This window comes from Astyanax mexicanus, chromosome 17 (genome assembly GCF_023375975.1).
Source record: "Astyanax mexicanus isolate ESR-SI-001 chromosome 17, AstMex3_surface, whole genome shotgun sequence".
In the NCBI taxonomy this organism is placed as follows: domain Eukaryota; kingdom Metazoa; phylum Chordata; class Actinopteri; order Characiformes; family Acestrorhamphidae; genus Astyanax; species Astyanax mexicanus.
This window is the reverse complement of record NC_064424.1, coordinates 40,390,070-40,405,000: the sequence shown is the minus strand read 5'-3', so window position 1 is coordinate 40,405,000 and position 14,931 is coordinate 40,390,070. Positions and strand designations below refer to the sequence as shown.

Below are 14,931 nucleotides of genomic sequence, written 5' to 3'. Positions count from 1 at the left end.
GAGAGGTTTTGACAGGTTGTTAATGTACAGTATGTGCATGTGTGTGTACATGTGAGTTATTTCAGTATGATGCTGTGTGTGTGTGTGTGTGTGTGTGTAATTAGCCTGTGTTGTAAATGATGCTCCTGGTGTTCAGAGGCTGAGCTGTTAACATGCACCCAGCTGCAGCCGCCACGACCATTCAATCAGCAGCATCAGCAGGTGCTGCACTCCAGCGTGTGTGTGTGTGTGTGTTTGTATGCCAGTGTGTAAATGTGCTTATGTGTGTGTGTGTGTGTGTGTGTGTGTCTGCATAAGTGTGTATGTGTTTGTATATCTAGAGAGTTTTGTGTGACCAATATGCAGCTCTGGAAAAAATAAGAGACCACTTAAAAATGATGAGTTTCTTTGATTTTACCAAACTGAAAACCTCTGGAATATAATCAAGAGGAAGATTAATGATTACAAGCCATCAAACCAAACTGAACTGCTTGAATTGTTGCACCAGAAGTGGCATAAAGTTATCCAAAAGCAGTGTGTAAGACTGGTGGAGGAGAACATGCCAAGAAGCATGAAAACTGTGTTTAAAAACCCGGGATTATTCCACCAAAAATTTATTTCTAAACTCTGAAAGTTTTGCATCCTTTTTGTTATTTTAGCCATTTCTCATTTTCTGCACATAAATGCTCTAAATGACAATATTTTTATTTGGAATTTGGGAGAAATGTTGTCTGTAGTTTATTGAATAAAACGACAATGTTTATTTTACTCAAACATAAACCTGTAAGTAGCAAAATCAGAGAAACTGATTCAGAAACTGAAGTGGCCTTTTAATTTTGTCCAGAACTGTATATTTATATTATACAGTATATCTCCTGATATGATATTATCACGATACGGTGCCCATGATATCGATGATATCACAATTATGTGATTCTGAGATACTTGATGTATCAGAAGACAGTTCTCTACACTACACCACATCTGTGTTCCTAAAGAGGATAAAATACTCCTAAATAAGCAAATAACAGAAATTATGGATTTATTGGTGTTTTAGTTTCACAGAATTTAACAACCGATATTCTTTACTGCAGATTTATTTACTCTATTTATTTGATTTTAGCGCTACCATGCTAAGTAACAAAGCAGTCACTTTAGTAAGTTAAATTGGGGGGTGAGTCTTAGGGAATTTAGAACATCTAACCACAATGTACGCCATGTATCTATAATTTACAAAAACTACATAACAAATCTCTGGATCAATATCTTGAGATATTGTAACGAAGAGGAGGCAGGATGCAAGCGCAAGTCGGTTTTATTTTTTCATATTAGAAAGAGTAAACTAAAAACAAAACACTATGGAATAATATAAATAAAAGGTAACTGAAACAAAACACTATGAAACAGAGGATAAACTAAAAGACTAAAACAAACTATATAAACTATATAAAGCAAACCTGGAAAAAACTGAAGAGAAAAAACACAGCAGGTATGAGGCTAAACAAAATGCAGATAAATAGATCCAGACAGAATAACAGGACACGGTCAGACAAAAAGCACGACACAGAACAAAGGAGCACATGGGATATTTGTGCACAGGCACACACTAGGGACACCTGTGGAGGTAATGAGGGGGGCGGAGTTACAAATGAGACAGGAGGAGTTACAGATGACAAGGCGGGGCAAAGGCGGAGACAAGACCAAAACACAACAGTAGCACATAGCTGGGAAACATGAAAGGTAAACAAAAGAACAGAGGACAGGAGCAGGAAGGAACCAAAAAAAGGAAAGACATTGGACAGACACAGGCTAAGGTGTGACAGATATATAAATGGAATTCTGTGGAAAAAGAGGTGCACAGTCTTTTATCAACAACCTGGTTATTACACAACTCACAACATTCATCCTACATCATCTGTGTGTGTGTGTGTGTGTGTTTGTGTTTGTAGGAGAACTGGCATCAGATTGGCCGTGTGGGACGGAGGCTCCCTCTAGACTTTGTCCCAATGGTACGGTGTGCAGAACTTACTGGAAAGGACCAAACTATGGCATCACGAACTTCGACAACATCCTGTTCGCTGTTCTCACCGTCTTCCAGTGCATCACCATGGAGGGATGGGTTGATGTGCTGTATAGCGTGAGTATAGATATATATATTTAATGTCACGTTATATGAGCAGACACAGGCTCTCATGTACACCTGCCCTTCCCAACACACACACACACACACACACAAAGAGAATGCAGATTGTGGTATATTTAATCTCCAAGGCCTTGGAGTGTGTGTGTGTGTGTGTGTGTAGCACTACAGCTCAGAAAGGCTTGACATGTTCTGTTCTGCTTGTCAAACTTCTGAAATCTGCAGGGGGACTGACTGTCTCTGCTAGTAATAAAACTTACATACTGTGTGTTCTGATATGAATATTGAGTGTGTGCTGTTTTGTCATGGTCAAGCTTTGGCATGTGGTCATATCTCAGGAAGATATGTAAACGATTACAGGTGTGCTCTGATTAAATACTGGGGCCAGTGCAATGGGTGTAAGATCAGATGCTCATTGCTATCTTACTAATATTTAATATTAGTGATGGGCTGTGTTCCGGGACAATTTGTACATATTGCTATCTTGGCAACAGAAAATACTGATGCACCACTGATTGAAAAAAGCCTAGATAGACGTTGACCGTTTATTGCTATCTTGGCAATGCAGGCGTGCTGCACATGCCCTATGCCTGTACATAGGGTACAAAATAAAATAGAACTGCTAGCTGCTAGCATCCTGTTTTACTGGAACACTAAGGTTTGCTCATTGTAGTGCTGTCGGGAGGCATTTACTATAGTTAAACGCTGCTAACCATGGCTAAGGCAAAGCTCTGCCAACCATGGCTAGCGCTGCAGCTAACCAGGCTGTTGAAAATGTTGGAAATCTAAGCTTACTTTAAATAAACAGAAGTGCTTTACTCATCAAAATGAACAGTTTTCAGGAGAGAAATCTATGTACATTAACATCCAGTCCTCGTTTGACTTTAAAAGAAAATGTCTTTTTTAAGAATTACAGGTTACTTAGTCATCTCCCCCAGCTAACATGGTGACACCCTTGTTCCTTACTATTGTCTCTTAAAATGCGCCTTATAATCCAGTTCTCTTTATAGTCAGTAAAATATGATAAATGCCGATTTATGTTTCACACAGTGCAAGGTGCATTTTTACTGTCGGTACGATAGCAAAAACACACTGACGCGCACCAAATCAAGCTGCATGGTGCAAAATAGGGCCCTGGGCCACAAAAGGGCCTAAAATTGCTTTGCCAACTGTCTAATCAAAATGCTCTTAGAAGCTACCTTTGGGTAGTGTGCTTTCTGGGAGAGATCCTTAACTGCTAAACATGGCTTTATCACACACACAAAGACATTTTGCCTAGTTGAAAGACTTTGAAGTAGGGTGTAGCATTGGACTTGCCCATTGTCTAGGCTGTCGGACAGCTAGCCAACTTCACATTAATTTGCAGTGGTGTCGTGAACAGGAAACCTGGAATACCATGGACTAGAACTGCATCATCTCAAGCAATGAATCCAGTTTCTGTTTGGTATCTGGTTTCTGTTTGCTCGCCCACACACAGCAAAGGTTTCCAATGAGTGTCTGCATCAGATTGCAACACTTTCTTAGCTTGCCTGGTCACCAGATTTATCACCAATCGACCCAATTTGATTGGGTAACAGGAGTCACATGGGGTTTCCAACCATGTCAACATGACACTTTCATTTTTCATAGGACTGTGTGTTCAATACCCATGTTCGCCACACTGTCGGTGTTAGGCGATTCGAGCAAGGCTTTTGACCTCTTTACTCCCTGCACTCTGACCCTAGCTTTCTAAACCAGGATATGCATATAGCCTAAGGTTCAGAAAAACAGGAATGTAAACAAAAGATTGCTGGTTTAATCTCTGGGTGCCTTTGAGCAAGCCATCTAACCCCTGTTTGCACCACTAATGTGCCTGCCTACACTCTGGACCTTTAAGACCCTGTTGTTGGTTCACTGGTTGTCATTTCTTGGAGTCATTTGGAAAATACTGTCTACTGTATTCTGGGAACACGCTAATCTAATCTGATCGTTTTCAGTTGATGGTCAAACACTGATGTTGGACGAGAAGACCTGGCTCATAATATTCACTGTAATTTATCCTAAAGCTGGTCTATCAGGTTGAGGTCAGGACTCTGCAGGCAAGTCAAGTTCTTCCAAAACAAACCTTGCTCATCAATGTCTTTATGGACCTTGCTTTGTGCGCTGGTATGCAGTTATGTTGGAACAAGAAGGGGCTGTTCCTAAACTGTTCCTGAAATGTTGGGGGCATGAAATTGTCCGACCCTCTTTTGGCATGCTGAAGCATTAAGACTTCCTTTTAATGGAACTAAAGGGTTGAGCCCAACTACTGAAAAACAATCTCACACCATTATCCCTCCTCCGCCAAACTGTACAACTGGCACAAGGCAGTCAGACAAGTAACGTTCTCCTGGCAACAGCCAAGCCCAGACTCTGTGGTGACACGGTGGCTTAGTGGTTAGCACGTTCGCCTCCCAGCACTGGGGTCTTGGGTTCAAGTCCCTATCTGGGTGGACTTTCCATGTCTCCCTGTGTCTGCGTGGGTTTCCTCCGGGGACTACGGTTTCCTCCCACAGTCCAAAAACATGGAGATCAGGTAAAATTGGATACTCTAAATTGTCCAGAAATATTGATTTCTCTAAATTGATCTGGTGCGATGTGTAAAGTGTGTGGTATGTATTTATGTGTGTGTGTGTGTGTGTGTGTGTGTGTGTGTGTGTGTGTGTAAGTGTGTATGACTGTGCCCAGATACGGATTGGCACTCTGTCCTGGGAAATTGCTGTAGTGCCCGATGCAGTCCTCCAGGTGTACGGTCGTTTCCGGTTGAGAGTACGCTGTGCGCTATTGGCTGCCGCTTCTGTGGATGAGTGTTAATGTGTAATGTGCTTGTGTGTAAAACGTGTTAATTGTAAAAGCGTCCTTGGGTTTCTAGAAAAGGCGCTATATAAGTTGAAATTCATTCATTCATTCATCCATTGGACTGCCAGAACAAGTATACACTACTCTAGAGTTCAATGGTGGCGTGCTTCCCACCACTGCATCCGGCACTTTGCATTGCGCTTGGTGATGTAAGGCTTGGATGCGGCTGCTTGAGTGATTGAATACTTTTGGCAACTCTTTCTAAATCCACTCCAACTCTGCTCAGCAACAGACTAACACACACAGAAAGGGTCTGAAAAGTGCTTAAGGAGGTAAAGAGGTGCTGAACGTTCTGAAGAAACACGTCTACGCTACGAGAAAAAACACAAATCACAGTGTGTTCTCAGCTTCTCAAGTAAAGACTGTCTGTCTTATAGTGAGAACACTCCGCTCACTTAGCTCTGTGTGTGAGAAACACTCTGACTGGAGGAGAGAGAGAGAGCGAGAGGGTGAGAGACATGGTGAGTGAGTAGTAGAGTGAATGAGGCAGTGTGGCAGTGCAGCTGGGTGTAGAATGCAAGCAGCTTTTCCTAATGTGTTCCTTTTCTTCTACACACTGGCACTGAAGCAGGAGCAGAGGGGCATATGCCACCCCCCACTGTGCTCTGGCACTGTGATGCATTTTAGCATTTTGCAGCAAGTGAGAGGAGGCCAGGTGAAACCTTGCCAGCCTGCTAGCACCCTCCTCTAATCTAAAAGCCCAAAAGTGTGTCGGACCCCCAATGCAAAGTCTCTGGCTCCCTGAAGGCTTTCATAGCATAAAGACAGCCAGGATTGCTTTGGACACTGTGCAAAAGCTTAACCTCAAATCAAGGGCCTTATATTCTCTTATCTTTTACATGCTTTTCACCTGCTTTGTTCAAATAGCAACAGTGTTTATGAATATATCTACACCGATGGGCACAAAGATCTGGAAATAAGGTGTGTTAAGGTCAATTTCTGCTGTATTGCTACCTTGGCAAAGGAAAACACAAATGTGCCACTGACTGAAATAAACTTTGAGACAGTTGTCAACAGTCAGACGTTAATTGCTATCTCAGCAACGCTCAGCGTCACAACATACACCTCCGCTGGTTACAAGCACACACAAAAACACATAGCAGTGCACAGACCCAACTTTCACATCCACAACAAACAGAATGAAAAAAATGAAATAACATTGTTTTTGCCATAAATCACCTACACTCCACAGCCACACCTTTGTAATGTGTACAGCATATGGATTTACATTGTCTTTTTGAAAAAAAAAATGCATGAATTTCCCTGAAAATGATTGTCTTGAATTATTTTGCTTTAAGATCTCAGCACTGTTGTGCCAGTTCACAGCTTTTCTGAACTAGTTCAAGTTCAGTTCATACATGCTCAAAGTGAAAAGTCCACATTCAAAGTTCACAATTTTAATTCTAAACTAGTTCAAAGTTCAGTTCATTTGACTTTTTTCGTGAGATATTCAAATAAATACTTTTTTTCACACTAAAAGCTAGAAATCACTATATGTTCTTTGAAACTGCTCATTGTAGACATTTGCTCATGACACAATTGTGGGTTTCATACCAGGTGATGAAAATGTTCATAAGGAGAATCGGTGTCTGTCTCCTGCCATCACTTCCACTAGCCATTTTTTTTTAAATTGCAGCGCTTTCTCTCACTCTCATCATTGCTCTCTCTCTCTCTCTCTCACCCTCGCGCTCTGCGCTCTCTGCGTCATCGCTCCGCGTTCTCCGCGTCGTTGCTCCTCTTTCTCTCTCTCTCTGTATCTCTCTCTCTCTCTCACTCTCTCTGTATCTCTCTCTCTCGCCCTTGCGCTCTGCACTCTCCGCGTCGTTGCTCCTCTCTCTCTCTCTTTCTCTCTCTCTCTCTCTCTCTCGCCCTCACGCTCTGTGCTCTCCGTGTCATTGCTCCTCTTTCTCTCTGTCTCTCTCTCTGTATCTCTCTCTCTCTCTCTCTCTCCCTCGCGCTCTGCGCTCTCCGCGTCGTTGCTCCGTACTCTCCGCGTCGTTGCTCCTCTCTCTCTCTCTCTCTCTCTCTCTCTCTCTCTAGCTCTCTCTCTCTCTTTTTCTCTCTCTCTCTCTCGCCCTCGCGCTCCGTGCTCTCCGCGTCGTTGTCAGTATGTTATTAACTAGCCAATGTTCATTTACAGTGATGTCTGCCGTTCATGACACATAATGTGAACTAATTCACGTTCAAGTTCTTTATTAAAAAATGTGTTGTGTTCAGTTCAACGTTCACGAAAAAATGGGCGTGTTTAATGAACGCGTTCTTTTGAACTTGTTCACACACAACACTGGATCTCAGTGTGTTTTTCTGCATTAATGCTGCATCACAGATGTGATCAGTGACACACCCCTATAGCATGACTATAAAAGGAGAATAGATGCTCCTTTTCGTCTTTGCTCTGAAGCGCACCATATCCATTTCATTTCAGCCAAAAAAAATCTGAAGTACTGATTTGTCTGAATCCTCGAGAATACCGCCTTTCATTAAGGTGCATTATACCTAACGTAATTTGTTTTTATATTAGAACTCCAGACTATTTAAAAGTGAATTTACTGAGATTAGGAACAGTACAGCAAAGCATTAGACATACCCACGTGCCCTGCCAACATCTGAGTAACAGTAAACAACACAGCCGTGTTTGTTTGAGTGTATTGGCTTGTGATAGAAGTCACAATCCAATATAAGTAATGTAATCAGTTCTGCAGACAGCACATCCTCTTATGTACGCTGGTTATAACTGCAGAATTACTGCTGTGTTGGACGCAGGCCAGTAGGAGGGATACAGCTAAACAGCACCTTATTGACAGTTTGTAATTAGCGACTCCTACAGTTAAACAAACTCTTCCAGCCCCAGAGTCTCAGTCTTATTAGTCAGTGATTTGCTCATTTGCAAAGCTAACAGTCGCCAGTTGCGTCTTTATTTTCAAGAGAAGCTAAAAACAACACGGCAGAGATGGATTCTCCAATGCACAGCCATTTCTCATTAATTGTTTACAGTGAGATTTGGGTAGATTTTTATGAGGGTAATGCTTGCTTTCCACATTCTGAATTAGTAGCAATGGGCTGATGTCACACAGAGGAAGACCTGCTAGTAGAGAATAGCAGTGGTAAAGACTTGAGTCTTAAGGGACATTTCTAAAGACAAAGGGTATAAGTCTCTGGATGTTCCCAGACCAAGTCAGTTTTGTAACATGAGTTGAGAGAAGCGGAAGGAGGCTCAAATGCTTGAAGACCAGAACCAGCCGGTTCTGAGACAGCTTCTTCCCCCAGGCAACCAGGCTGTGGAACGGCCAGTAGAACAGTGTTCTGTCCAACCTGGAGATAAGCCATCTCACCGTGTGTGAGTGATAAGAAATTGATCTGTGCAGTAAACACATACATATACACTAGTGAACACAAACACTCAGTGATAAAGTAAACATACAGAGTGGTGGGCAGCCATCAGAGTAGTAGTTAGTGTATATCTGTGGTTGGTGTGATGCTGTGGATAACACCACTGCCAGCCAGAGAGCTACTATGTGGGAGTCTGGGGTTTAATTCCAGTTCTGGATGATTATGCTGTGTTACACAATTAAGAGCCCTTGGGCAAGACTCTTAACTGTAAATTGGCCCACCTCTGTAACATGAATAACCTTGTTAGTCACTCTGGAGAAGAGTGTCAGCTGAAGTGGTGTAAAAAATATTCACCCCCAAAAAATGTCTTCGGTTTTTTAGGGTTTACCCTCTAATCCTAAAAACTTGGTTGTGCTACTCTTGGCGGCAACAACTGCAATCAAGATTTACCCATAACTGGCCACGATGGGGGGGGGGGGGGGGGCTTCGAGCATTTCTTACATGATGCACCCACCATAATTTCCTCTTGAGTGGGTGGAGATAAGCCATCTCACTGTGTGTAAGTGATTAGAAATAGAGCAATTTAACCCATTTTTAAGGCATTTTTTGAGGAACATGACTGTATATTTTTAAAGTTCAAATCTTATTGTAACATAAATGAAAACAACAATTTCATTGCATTTTCATTGTATTGTAATTTAGTTTTTGTTCTAAAATTCGTGTCAGAGCTTGTTTTATGAACATAAAACATTTAAGCATTTTATTAGTATATTTCAATTGTTTAACTGATTGAAACAGATCAGTAAAAGCAAAAAGTGCACTTTTAAAATGAGCTAGTTTTATTTTTATCTCAATTACTGGATTTTTAACCCAGCAGTCATTTATTTTGTATATAGGGTAATATGAAAGAATGTACATTCACACACTGTGCTGTAAGGCTCTCTGGATGTTCAGTATATAGATATACATATACTCTTACCTCAAAAGCACATTATCACTGAACCCAAGCATCAAACCCACAACCCTGTTATTAATGGTCCAGTGCTCTAACCGCTGAGCCACTAGCAGTGATATGTCAGTATATCTTGAAGCGAATCAGAGTTGGCCAATCTCTTATTGGAAACATTCCCATTTCCTTTCTTTAAAGAACCGTGTGAGTTGTGTGTACACACATGTTTTTTATGCTTTGATGGATGGCATTGTACTGAAATAAGAATGATGGCCAAGCTCCCTTTTCTAGATGATGTGGCTGGGCTGGAGTTCTGGGATTGATGGCTATCTTTATAACATTGTGACGTGAAGTGGAAGGATGGCTCACGGGACATTCAGTAATGAAACATAAGTGAGATACATCTTCATCCCTTAGAGGCTACACTTATTATTCCTGTTTTCACTGCTAGGTCAATATCTTGGAGTGCTTCGGGTACCGAATGCCAGGGTATCTGCTATTCATTTTCGTAGTTAAATCAGCTATTAGGCACTGAATCAGTCTTCCAGCTGCCGGGTGTGTCAGCATTTTTCAGCAGCAGGGTGTCCATGCACAGCAAATTTGCTTAATTTGCTTAAAATCAACACTATCTGTGTTAAATTAATACTGAGCTTTAAAATCTAAAACATGCAATGTGTTGATTTAACTCTGGCAAATTTGCTATGTAGAGCTAAAGGCACAATACCTAAAAAAACAAAACCCAAACCTTTTTTGCTGTAAAAATATGTCATTTCTTTTCTAATAGCTTTAACAAATAACCTCAAAAACCTCACATTCCTAAAATATATTACTATGTAACATATAATTAAAAGTATTTGATTGTCTGCCTTCGTACATATAAATTTAAGCATTGGATGTTGGCCAAGCCGTTACAGCTATAACAGCTTTTACTCTTCTAGGAAGGCTTTTCACAAGGTTTAGCAGTGTGTTTATGGGAATTTTTGACCATTCTTCCAGAATAACATTTGTGAGGTCAGAAACTGATGTTAGACGATAAGAATTGGCTCACAATTTCCACTGTAATTCATCTCAACAGAGTTCTACTGGACTGAGTCAAAGACTCTGTGCTGGCAGTCGAGTTCTTACACACCAAACTTACTTATCCATCTCCCGCAAAAATTGGCTAAATTAGAGCTGCCTGGTGACCAATCATCATTAATTGCACATTGCACCAGTAAGAGCAGAGTGTGAAGGTTCAATTAGCAGGGTAAGAGCACAGTTCTGCTCTAAATACTGCAATGCACACAACATTATGAGTAACATACCAGAGATTAAAAGGGGACACATTGTTGGTGCACGTCTGGCTGGTGCATCTGTGACCAAGACAGCAAGTCTTTGTGATGCATCAAGAACCACAGTATCCAGGGTAATGTCAGCATACCACCAAGAAGGACCAACCACATCCAACAGGATTAACTGTGGACGCTGTAAGAGGAAGCTGTCTGAAAGGGATGTTCAGGTGCTAACCCGGATTGTATCCAAAAAACATAAAACCACGGCTGATCAAATCACGGCAGAATTCAATGTGCACCTCAACTCTCCTGTTTCCACCAGAACTGTCCATCACCACAACAAATTATTGTGCTCTAAAACCAGGTGTTTCAGTTTCATTGTCCAACCCCTGTAGCTACTGTGGTGAGTTAATACTTTTGGCAATATAGTGTATGTAAAATGGTATAAACCTTGAAAAAAGTCACAGTAATTGCTATTAGACACATTATAGCGTGTGATTATAGTTGTGATTGAAATAGCAGGTTAAAATACAACACACACAAATACCATAAATTAACTGAACTACTAAAAGTCTTGGTCTTGACTTGAGGTCTTGAGATTATTTAAAAAAATAGATGGTAAATGCAGGCTATGGGCACTTTAATACAGATATCTAATGAACCTAGCTGACTCTCTCAGCACGAGGCGAGCTTTTGCTGGTAGAGGCAGCAGGTCCTTCTCCTCTGCTAATCACATAGCAGTGCTTGTTTCATGCTTGTTGATTTTATGATTCTGTTTCTCTAGTATAGATTAATAGGTTTATGCTTAATAACCACTGCTGTGTGGTGCACTGTTACAGAGGCGGGATAAGATCTGGGAGAATGGCAGATGACTGAAACAGAAAAAAACTGAAACTGCTACACGATAGATCACTGCATGTGCTGATCTGGATGCTACATTAAATACTCAGCATGTTATCAACACTGCGCCTCAGCAGGACATCCTGTCGAGTTTTCTGTTGAACATTTAAAGGGAAAATATCACAGAAAATTCATTTTTACTATTTTTTACAACTACAAAGTTATGTAACATTGTTTTTTTTTAATCAAGAGTATTAAAAAAAGTTTTACTGTCTAGGGAAGACTGCTTTGCTGTGAGGAATTGATTGCATGCTCTGGCAAGACCATAGGGGCCCTATTTTAGCAATCTATAGCACACTGGATTGCACAGCTGGATTTAGGGCGTGTTGGTATGTCTTTGGTATTGTGAGGGCACAAGAAATATACCTTGTGTAAAAGGTGCGTACTAATTATGTTAATTAATAATGGGTGTGGTTTGAGTTTAACGTAAAATAAACCAATCAGTACGTCACTTGATATTCCCTTTAAGAGGCAGGTGCACTCTGACCTGTGTGTTCACACTTTGAAGGTACACCAGTAGCTCATTTAAGGGAACAGTAATATTATTTTATTTTTTATTCTGTTTATTGTTGAGTTAAAAGTTGGGTTTATTCTCTGCATAGCGTCCGTGTGTGTGTGTCTTTTTAAAGAGCTGGGGTGGACGCAACTATAGGAATGGACAATTGACTGTTGTCTAGGTTCATTTCAGTCAGTGGAGCACCTGTATGCAAAAATTTACCTGAACCACCTCACTTCCAGACCACCACACCCATCAGTGAAGATATATTTCTAAACACTATTTTAGTTTACCTATTTTGAAAATGTTGATTTACTTCCACACAGATATATATAAAATAAAATTAACTCTATGGGGCCTATTTTAGCGATCTATAGGTGAGACGTCAATTGCTCTTTGCACAGCTGGTTTTAGGGTGTGTCTTTGGGATCATGAGGGTACAAAAACACACCTTGCAGTTCGAAACACGCACTTCTGCCTCATGCATGGTGAACCTGCGTAGCTAAGATGATATGGACGATATGAAGTTATGGATGGCTGGCTGTTGACTGTTGTCAGGGATTAAATCGGTCGGTGGCGCACGTGTGTTTTCTGCTGCCAAGATAGCAATACAGCAGAAATTTACCTTAACACACCTCACTTTCAGACCACCACACTCATCAGTGTAGATATATTCCTAAACTCTGATGCTATTTTAATAGCATGGGTAAAATGCGTGAAAAAAAGGTGTTGCTGACGGTTAAGAGGCAGAAACGAGCATTGCGACATGACTTGTGCTGGGGGTATGATAGGAGGGAGTTATTTCAGCACTTTTTTTGCTGTGTATTTTGCTGTGTACATATCCAGTGTCTGTTCAAGAGTCTGTTCAAAACATCTGTTCAATCTTTAATAGTTCTAGATAATGTTAATAGCTAGATAGATAGATAGATAGATAGATAGATAGATAGATAGATAGATAGATAGATAGATAGGAAGATAAGCAGAGATAGATTGATAGATAGATAAGCAGAAATAGATAGATAGATAGATAGATAGATAGATAGATAGATAGATAGATAGATAGATAGATAGATAGATAGGAAGGTAGGTAGGTAGGTAGGTAGATGGATGGATGGATGGATGGATGGATAGATAGATAGATAACCAGAGATTAAAAATAGCAAAATAGTACCAATAGTGGGGGATGATATATTTTTACATAATATAGATAGATGTAATTTTTTTTATTGATGTTTGCTGTTACTGAAGGTTTATATTAAAACATACATGTGAGTAAATGTAATTTTCCCTGATGTGACCCCCTGTAATGCGTCAGCTGCTGTGTGGCAGTGTGAATAAGTGCACAGGGGGCGTGCAGGGGCATGTGAGAGCACTGGCCAGTGTCTGCAGAGGTTAGACCCCCGCTCGACTGTGTGTGGACACAATAGTGATCTCACCTCAACTCGAGTTGGGCTGTCTGTCCATGTGGAGCTTGTAAAAAGTGTGCAGTGAGCCAGTATGAGTGTGTGTGTTTGTGAGGAGTGTGTGTGAGGAGTGTGTGTGTGTCTTGGTAGGGTGGGTCAGCACAGCGGTCTCGTTACCGCGGGCTGAGTCACCAGGCCTGTGTGCACCTTGACCCTGTCGCCCTGCCATCCTGGGCTGTCAGGCCCATCGCCAAGCTCATTAAACATCGTTAAAAATAGCCCACTGGGACCGGAGCGGGAGGAATTATATTTGGACTCATGCAGCAGTGAATCATCTCTTCTATTTTATTGTCTTGTCTTTACGTACTCTCTCTCTTTCTTTCTCTCTCTTTCTCTCTCTCTCTCTTTTTATGGACGTAGCTAATTAGAGTGGCAGTAGAAAGGAAGCGGTGGAGCCTCTGGCCTCTGGTGCTTAATTCTGGAACAAAAGCACTTGTCTTTATTATTGCAGAAGTTCAGGCAGAGGAAAGAAGCACGAGGCCAAATTCAGCTGCTACAAACACACACCTTAAACTCAGTGTATTTCCATTATTTTACAATTTTCTGCATCATAGATTAATAGTAAAGTCAAAGCCAAACTATAATGAAAAAATGTGGAATTATTTATTTTACATGTTAAACAGACCAAAACATGTTTTACATTTTAGTTGCCAGCTTTGCACATCTTGGCTGGATTTTCTCTGTCAGCTTTATGAGGTAGAGTCACCTAGAATTCAGACTTTCAGTTAACAGCTGTGCTGAACTTATCAAGAGTTAATAACTTGCAGTTATTTTCTCTTAATGTGTTTGAGAGCATCAGTTGTAAAGTTGTGAAGAGGTAGAGTTACAGGTATACAGTGAATAGCTCTATGTGAGTAAGTTTGAAAGTACAGTATATAAGTGCAATCGCAAAGACTATTAAAAACGTTATGATGAAACTGGCTCTCATCAGGACCACCTCAGGAAAAGTTACCAACCTCAGAAACCGCAAGTTAACAGCACCCTAGATAAGAGCACCTTTTGGTTTGTTTAACACTTTTAAGTTACTACAGGATTCATCTTATGTGTTCCTTCATAATCTGGATGACTCTAGTATTCATTTACAATGTAGGAAAATTTAAAAAATAAAAAAAATAAAAACTTTGAATGATAAGAATTCTAAATATGGTAAACTGGCTTTTTAGACTTGGACCAGGGTTGATATTGTTTTATTTTTGGTGCATCTACATAATCTCAGTATTTGTAAATGCTCTCTCTGGGTGGGTGCTGTATCATAGTCTTTGGTATTGCTTAAATAATTTGCTTTAATAGTGAAGCTTTTAACTGTACACATTTTTCTAATCACCATGCATAGGTTATATTATCATTATTTCCACTGATTTATTTCCTACACATCAGGGTGTGAACATGCAGTTATGCATCATGGCTTATTGATCCGGAGGTGAACATCAAAGTGTATTGATTTTAGAAAATTACAATTGATTGATAAAGAACAAAGTGTGCACTCATTTATTCTTTTTAATTAAACAGAGAGCAGCCTGTTTTCA

The 14,931-nt window shown here is 40.6% G+C and overlaps 1 protein-coding gene across 6 annotated transcripts in view; it reads left to right on the top strand.

The window, feature by feature from the left end:
• The window catches only part of cacna1bb (calcium channel, voltage-dependent, N type, alpha 1B subunit, b), a 337,484-nt gene that overhangs the window by 112,367 nt on the left and 210,186 nt on the right, over window positions 1-14,931 (top strand). For all 6 annotated transcript variants that reach the window (XM_049466430.1, XM_049466432.1, XM_049466431.1 and 3 more), the window contains exon 6: window positions 1,929-2,116. In XM_049466430.1, coding sequence (XP_049322387.1) covers window positions 1,929-2,116 — 188 coding nt within the window. The remainder of the gene's footprint in view (window positions 1-1,928; window positions 2,117-14,931) is intronic.